This window comes from Cuculus canorus, chromosome 18 (assembly GCF_017976375.1).
Source record: "Cuculus canorus isolate bCucCan1 chromosome 18, bCucCan1.pri, whole genome shotgun sequence".
NCBI classification, from domain to species: Eukaryota; Metazoa; Chordata; class Aves; order Cuculiformes; family Cuculidae; genus Cuculus; species Cuculus canorus.
The window spans coordinates 19,309-27,045 of record NC_071418.1 but is presented as its reverse complement, the minus strand read 5'-3'; the positions used below and the strand labels follow the sequence as shown (position 1 = coordinate 27,045).

Genomic DNA, 7,737 nt, shown 5'->3' with positions numbered 1-7,737 from the left:
CTGGACCACGCATTGCCAAGTGGGAGTTTTGTTCAACCTGAACTCCCACTGTTCCCATGCAGCCGTTCCCTGCAGAATCAACGTGCCTTCCTGCAGGCTGCTAGGGGTGAGATTTCCTAAACCTCGCCCCTTTGGAGTGATGTTACCTGATTCGGGGTCATTCCTTGACCATCCACGCCAGGCTGTGCTACGGGCCATTGCCAGAGGTGTGATTCACAGCTTCTGGAGGCTCCTGGACCCAGCCTGTGCTTTCTGCAGTTGGGCTGGAAGGGGCAGCTGCTGCCCTACCTGGCGCAGGGGCTGCGCTCTTTGGAGCTGGGTTTGGGGTGCCTGAAGGAAGTCCTGGGGTGGCCCCTCTATCAGTTCGGAGCCTTGAGGAAGGATGGGGGCAGGTGTTTTTACCAGGGCCTGTTGTGCCAGGACAAGGAGAAATGGTTTGAACCTCAAAGAGGAAGGTTGAGATGAGATCTTGGGCAGAAATGTTTTCCTGTGCAGGTGGGGAGGTCCTGGCCCAGGTTGCCCAGAGCAGTGGTGGCTGCTGTGGTGCCCCTCCCTTCCATCAATCCCTTCTCAGGACCACAGCTTCCTCGAGGACGAGCAGGTCTTCCTGGAGAGCCTGAAGAACGCGTCTCACCACGCTGCCCCGCGCTCAGACTGAGCTGGGAGCCATCATCCCCTCCCATCCTCGCGGGGGGGCCGCTGCGCCTCTGTCGGGGAGGAAAGCAGAGAATAAAGAACCCCATTTCTCAGCTGCGGCGCCCTCCTTCTCTTTAAAACCGCGTTTCGTGCGCGGTCCCCGGGGCTGCGGGGCTGCAGGGGCTGGGGCTGCTTGCGTCGTTCCATTCTGGCGCCGCGCGGTGCAACGCCATTGCCTTGGGGACGCGGGGCCTTTCCTTGCGCGATGCCCAGAGTCTGCGCTGCGGTTCCATTCAGGCGCCGCGCGGGGCAGCCCCGTTGGGACGGGGGGCCTTTGCCTACGCGATGGCCAGGGGCTGTGCTGGGCAGCCCCGTTGCCATGGGGGCGCGGGGCCTTCCCCTCTTTCCGCACAAGATGGCGGCACCCTTGCTGCTGCGGCGCGCGGCGCGGAGCGCGGCCCAGGCGGGACGGGCGCTCGGCACGGCCGGTAAGGGAGGGCCCAGGGACCTCTGGGTGCGGAGGGGAAACCTAATGGGGGGAGGCCGCCTGGACTCCCCAGTCCCCGGCTCTGCCCGATCCCCGCCGACGCTCGCTCTGCCCGGGCCCCCTCGGCTCCGCTTCTTGCTCTCTGTGTAAACCGTGAGTTCTCTCCCTCCCAGCCGCGCTCTGCAAGCGGGCAGCTCCGCTGGGGCCGATGCCCAACGAGGACATCGACGTCAGCAAGTTGGAAACGCTAGAAAAATACCGGAGCTTCAGTCGGTACTTCCAGCTGGCAGAGAAAGAAAGCAGAAAGCCGCGCTGGTGGCGGACATACCGGCAGCACTGCAGCCCCCCGGCAGGTACGCGCCTCTGCTTCTCACAGCAGCGAAGCTGCTGCAGGGGGGCTGCCCCAAACCCCACGCTTTGAGGAGCTGAGGAGGTGCCGTGGCCATTTCCGATGTAGAAGCTCACAGAGCGCTCTCTAGGGAAGCGGATGATGTTTTTCTGGAAGGAGGGAAGCCTGCCACGAGCCGCCGAAAGCCATGGCAGAGCATAAAGAAGTAGTTCCATGGATCCTCAGTAGTGTTGGAGAAAGCAGAGTGGGAAACAGAGTGTTAGACCTGCAGCTGTTCGACCATATCACTCACCGGCTCCCAGACCTGGGAGTCTGGATGCACTGTGATTTGGGGGAGGAGGTGGGAGCCGGGCCTGGAAGTGCAGGGCACTTCCACCACACGGCAGTGGTGGGCGAATCAAATCTCTGACATCTTATAGTTTGCATCTCTTGCACATTCTGTACCATTTTGCAGAATTTTTGTGTTTGGGTGTTTTGATTACTCAAATTTTTCACATAAATGATTTTTTCACTGCTTTCTGAAGAGCCAAAGACCGACATCAGCCTGCCACGTGAGAAGAGGCTGCGGGCAAAGAAAGTCAAGGAAAGGAAAAAGATCCTGCAGGAGAATCACCAGGATGCGGAGATGGAAAGAGCAGCACGGCTCCGGACTGGTTGGTGCCCCACCACCCTGTGCCTGCCCCGGCCACTGGGGCCCCGGTCACCTCCTGCAGCGTTTCTCTCTCCCTGCAGTGCTGATCCCCCTCGACGAAGTCAGAGCGGAGTGGGAGAAGACCAGTGGCCCCTTCCACAAACAGCGCGTGGCAGAGCACTGCGGGATATTCCGTGACTTGTTCAAGGGTGCCACGTTCACCCCCTGGGTCTCCCTGAGGGTGGAGTACAACCAAGAAGACGAGCACTTCGTGCCAGTCTACTATGGGAATGTGGTGACTCCATCAGAGGTGGGGGCGTGAGGCTGGGAGCAACCTCCACCTCAGGGGAGCCTACGTGGTTTTGTCAGATGCTTCTGATGGGCATTGAGTGTTTTAGGGGATTTCTTTTGGAGGGTGTTTCCTCTGTGATGAAGGAAGTGCATTTAAAAAACGCATTAAGGACCCGAGCTTTGCCACAGGATGGTTGTCCGTGGCAGGCTGCTGTTAATGCCACGGGGGCTCACCTGGTGGAACTGGATTACGTGGTGGTGGCCGTGCCTTGCAAATCATGACCTGGTCTTAATAGAACTCTTTGTGTTTCTTATTTAGGCTTCCAGTCCCCCTGCGGTGTCATATGAGGCAGATAAAGGCTCCCTCTGGACTTTGTTGCTCACAAATCCAGGTGAGTAGCGGGTTCTTTAAAAAGAACTTGTTTAAACAGGGTTGTTTCACTCTGCCTTTGGTTAGGTCCTGTATCTTCTGGCTGCACAGCATAACCTAATAAGGTGTGTTGCATGTGCAGGAGAGGTTGTAGCCTCTTCAGATCTCCAGCAGTTGAGAGGTGAGGCAGTGACACAATAGGACCTGCACCACCATGTAGGGGAAGTGATTCCCTGACTCCCATCTTTTATTGATCTTTAAAGCATTTCTCAACTCAGTAGTCTGCCTAGGAGATGGATTAGCAGACACTGTTTGCCCTGAGAAACGAAAAGCACAGCAGAGGGAAGCAGTTGATCAAGAAATCCTTTTAATCTTGGAGTCACATCTGTGGAGTTCTTTGTTCCTCATTTTAATCTCAGTCCTAAAAGACTGAGTTACTTTTCTGCTAGGAAAGGAATGCTGGGAGGTCTCGAGCTGCCCTCTCCATTCAAACAGAGTCTGGACCTTCTCATTTTGGGGCTGATGCAAACTCCAGGCTGTCCCTGAGTCACCTTTCCCTGTTGTGTGCATTTGCAGATGGACATTTAAGAGAGAAGGACTCGGAGTACCTGCACTGGCTGGTGTGAGTACTGCGCGCCAGAGCTGTGTGCTGCTCAGCTCAGGTTCAGCTCAGGAGGAGCGGGCAGAGGCTCCTCCAACGGAGCTGGGAAGTTGTTGGCCAAGGCAGTTCTGTGGCTTTCTCTGGTGCTTCTGCTGTGAGCTGCTTTACTCCCATGTTCTGGGTCCTACTAAAGGTGCGGCAGTGCCAGATGTTGCTGCTGCTTGGCATTAAAGCACTGGATAGGGTTTTTTTTCCAGGGAAAGCAGCCCTGCTGTCTGTCCCTTTGTCACACAGGGCGTAAGTCAAAACGTAATGTCAAAATGTAGCACAAAGGGATTTGCAATCCCAGGTGAACCTGCAGGCCCCGGTGGAGGGGAATGGGTGGATGTACAGTGAAGTAACTTCTTTGTGTTCAGGACGAACGTCCCAGGCAATGACATCACATCGGGTAAGGAGATCTGTCATTACTTGCCCCCTTTCCCTGCCATGGGAACTGGCTACCATCGCTTCATCTTCCTCCTCTTCAAGCAAGACCGCCTCATAGATTTCGGCAAGGATCTTCGGCCGAAGCCATGGTAATTCAGGCTCCCTCTGGGCAGTTTTACACTTGCTTGGCTTGGCTGTTATTGCCTATTATGACAGGCTTGTCACTGCTGTAGGACAGCAGTTCCTTTTAATCTGCAAGGTTGTTCAGGACCGCTTTTTGTTCGTGTGTTGCTTGAAGCCACAATCCCAGCCCTGCAAGCGCTGCCAAGTCTTGCTGCTTTAAACCAGGCTGTTAAAGAGTGGTTTGCCCTGCCTGAGGCAGAGATGTGCACACAGCTGGAGGGGCTGGGGGGATTTTCTTTTGCGGACTTCCTTTTCCACCTCTGTTCTATAGACTCTGGGATGATGTGGGAAATAGTTGCCTACCAGGGTGCTGCAGGACAAGAGGTTCACCTCAGCTCTCGTGTTTGCGTCCATTTCCAGCCACAGCCTCAAGATGCGAACCTTTAGCACGTTTGACTTCTACAGAAAGCACGAGGATGCAATGACTCCAGCAGGGCTGGCGTTTTTCCAGTGTCAGTGGGACAGCTCCGTTACCTGGGTCTTCCATCAGCTGCTCAGTAAGAAATGTGCGGGGATGCTGGACGGGCCCATAATGCGCAGGGACAGTGAAACGAACTGCGGTTGGAGGCTCGTGCCTAGTCCTGGTATTTGTTTAGGATCTGTTGCAGCACAGCACGGGTAATTTGTGAGCTATGGTCCACCAGACTCACAGCAGTCTGAGGAAACAACCTCTAAAAGGCCATTTGGAATGAGCCTTTTAAAATGTTACAGAGAGAGCCTTCAGCCAGGCGTGCTTGACCACCTGTGGCTTGGGGGTCCTCACTGGTGAAGGAGAGGGCTGGGCGTTTGGACCCGAGATGTGTTGCTAACGCTCTGTATCACTCCTTGCAGATATGAGGGAGCCTGTGTTTGAATTCGTGCGGCCACCTGTTTATCATCCTCCGCAGCTGAAGTTCCCACGCCACCAGCCGCTGAGGTACCTGGACAGATACAGAGACAGCGAGGAGCCCACCTACGGCATTTATTAGGGGCATGGCCCGCTCCCAAGGGGATGATGGCCAGGCGGATGGGGCTGCTGGCTTCCCTGCATTCAGGCAGCTCTGGAGCTAGGAGCCACCTGTGCCTCTGTAAGGAGATGGCAAAGTCAGCCCCTCGGCTCCAATTCCCCTGTGTTGGCAGTTGCACAGTGGGAGTGACAGGTGTTTGCTGTGCTGGCAGATGTGTTGTGGGCAAAGGGCTCCTTGAAGAGGATGGTCACAGGTGAAAGCAGTATGAAATCTTGCTGCTGCTGCTGTGACAGAACTGACCAGTAAGGGAGGCAGGGTTGAGTCCCCAGAGATGCCCAGCTTTGCTTCTCTGCAAGGATCACAGGTTCTCCTTTCACCTGTTTGTGCAACAAATGGAGCCAGGCAGCCTGGATTCCCTCCACTTATAGCGCTACTGTTCAGGACTGTCAGCTTTCATTTGTGCAGTCCTCTTAAAGAGATGGCTCTGATTAAACACACTATGAGCGATGCTGGCGGTGCTGCCTTGTCTTTCCTGGGAAGACCTTAGCATCCCAGCCAGCTGGTGTAGAGCTGGGGAGCTCAGCAGGATGCAGAGAGGAGGGTGGCTGTTCCTCTGGCTGAGGTCTCTTTCCCCTCGTAGATGTTGTAGGACAGAAAGAGTGCAGCTATGCAGGAGGTAAGTATGCACAAGGTCCATGTTTGTGGAACTGGATTCTCCCAACTACTCACGCATGGGACACTCGGTTTCCTTCCCCACGCTCCGTGGACAACGCGTCTCTTGCACAGAGAGGTACAGCAAACGCAGAGCCGCAGAGCTGCTGGGGCTGGGGCAGGTGTGCAGTAGTGGCCTGGCACTGCTGCCGCTGCCACTTCTGCACCCTTCCTGTGGAGAGACTCTGCTTTCTGCTCTGCAGGGCTCTTCTGCATCCCAGTTCGCATGTTTAACCTCCAAATACCAATGTGTTTTCCTCCTGATGCAGCAGCCTGTTCCCAGCTCTGGTTCCCCCCTTACTCAGGAAGTAAGAGGCTCTGACAAACAGCTGCAGTGCTTGCTGGAGCAATGGGGCAGCCGTTGCTCAGAGCTGTTACCAGCTCTGCCCGAGTTCCGATGTCTCCTTCTGCCCCAAAGGATTCTGTGGCTGGGTGTCAGCGGGGGTGGATGAGCTGGTGAGGTAAGCGGTGGGAGCAGAGGCGCCCTGAGATTCCTGGCAGACACGCAGCTCGCATTATGCTCCTCTGAGCTTTGACTATTTCATCAGAATTTGCAGATCAGATCCAGAGAAATGTTTTGGGTCTGGAGCTATGCTGGGACATGCAAGGAATTGTGACAGATCCCAGGGTACCTCCCGCGTCCAGTGGGGATGGCTCTGAGCCTGCCTGTGGCAGGGAAACTGCTCTAGTCCCAGCAGCCTGCTGATGAGTGCTCCAGCACAACACAGACCTCGTCCCTGCTTGCCCTTGCCTCTGTGGGTGACGGCAAGGCGGTGTGTGCAGGGAGGCTGCTGAACCCCACAAAGCGAGGCTGTCCAGCCATTGTTCAGCTGCCTGGGAGCATGCACACAGGTGATAGGACCTCTGCGAGGGGAAGGAGATAAGGCTTGGGACTGGAAGGCTCGAGCTGTTCTCATGGAAGTGAAGGGATGTGGTGCACGAGCAGCACCATCACCTCTGGGCACAAGACTCCACCTTTGCTGGGGCGGATGGCCCAGAAGACATCTTTTTTGTGCTTTGGAGCGGGAGGGTGCTGCAAGGAACTTGGTGGGAAAAGGAGCAGTGGGTATGCACAACTAATGTGCAAACAGCAGGAACTGCAGTTTAAAATGGAAAGATGCAAGGGCAGAATGACGCCCTGGCCAGCTGCTGGTATGTGGCACAGCCCTTGCACTGCAGAGGGAAGTGGCATGGATGCCCCTCTCTACCAGTTTCTGGGCTGTTGAATCCCCCGTGCGCTGTGCTGAGGCCTCTGCCAGGGGCGCTGCTGGGCTTTGCTAGGGGACCCAGCCCTGGCCGGGGTGAGGGTGCCAGGAAGTTCCCTCAATGGTCCTAAAGAGAGGAAAAAGGGCGAAGGAGGAAAGTGCTCTTGTCTGGGGCCGACAGCCGCTTCCTCTCGTTATCCCGGCGCTCTGCTGCCTCAGGGTGACAGAAGAGCAGTTCTGTAATCCGAGTCATCAAACACGGCTCTCTGCTGCCACCGGGTGACCGAAACACGGTTCTGCAGCCCGACTCGATTAACGTGGCTCTCTGCTGCCTCCGGGTGACCGAAGAGTGGTTCTGCCGCCCGAATCGATTAACCCGGCTCCTTGCTGGCACCGGGTGACCGAAACGCGGTACTGTAGTCCGAGTTGTCCAGTCCGGCTCTCTGCTGCCCCCGGGTGACAGAGAAGGGGTTCTGCAGTCTGAATCTCTGCTGCCACCGGTTGACCGAAAGGCACTACTGCCGCCCGAATCGGTTAACCTGGCTCTCTGCTGCCGCCGGGTGACAGAAACGTGGCCCTGCATGCGCAGTGGAGCGAGAGAGCCAAGCTCTCTGCTGTCACTGGGTGACTTAAATATAATGTGTTGGTGGTTTAATGAAAGTCTTTTATATAAGTAGCACGGCCAGGCCTGATTTAAATTATATAAGTTAATTACATATACATTATTTATCACTAAGTATCAATAATCCTTGTTAAAACTTGTCCAGAGTACAGTGAATATTTTATTTACTTAGATACAGTTCTCAGAAGCATATCATTAAGTTACATATAACATACATTACATAATCATATCCTCATACACCATTTAAATAGAATTTAACATTGATTAAACGTCTTTGA

The 7,737-nt window shown here is 55.3% G+C and overlaps 1 protein-coding gene across 1 annotated transcript; it reads left to right on the top strand.

Annotated features, from left to right (window-relative positions):
- Positions 1 to 965: 965 nt before the first annotated feature.
- Positions 966 to 5,436, top strand: MRPL38 (mitochondrial ribosomal protein L38). The gene is made up of 9 exons (XM_054083682.1): positions 966 to 1,124; positions 1,297 to 1,476; positions 1,997 to 2,125; positions 2,205 to 2,413; positions 2,714 to 2,786; positions 3,341 to 3,386; positions 3,782 to 3,940; positions 4,335 to 4,471; positions 4,806 to 5,436. The coding sequence occupies exons 1-9, from the start codon at positions 1,016 to 1,018 to the stop codon at positions 4,940 to 4,942; spliced, it is 1,179 nt and encodes a 392-aa protein (XP_053939657.1). The 5' UTR covers positions 966 to 1,015; the 3' UTR covers positions 4,943 to 5,436.
- Positions 5,437 to 7,737: the final 2,301 nt, after the last annotated feature.

Bases quoted from the DNA above. Each gene is read 5' to 3' on its own strand.
- MRPL38 (XM_054083682.1), top strand. From the start codon at position 1,016: ATGGGGGCGCGGGGCCTTCCCCTCTTTCCGCACAAGATGGCGGCACCC. The intron at 2,126-2,204 runs GTTGGTGCCCCA...CTCTCCCTGCAG, and splicing joins AGCAGCACGGCTCCGGACTG to TGCTGATCCCCCTCGACGAA. The intron at 2,414-2,713 runs GTGGGGGCGTGA...TTTCTTATTTAG, and splicing joins ATGTGGTGACTCCATCAGAG to GCTTCCAGTCCCCCTGCGGT.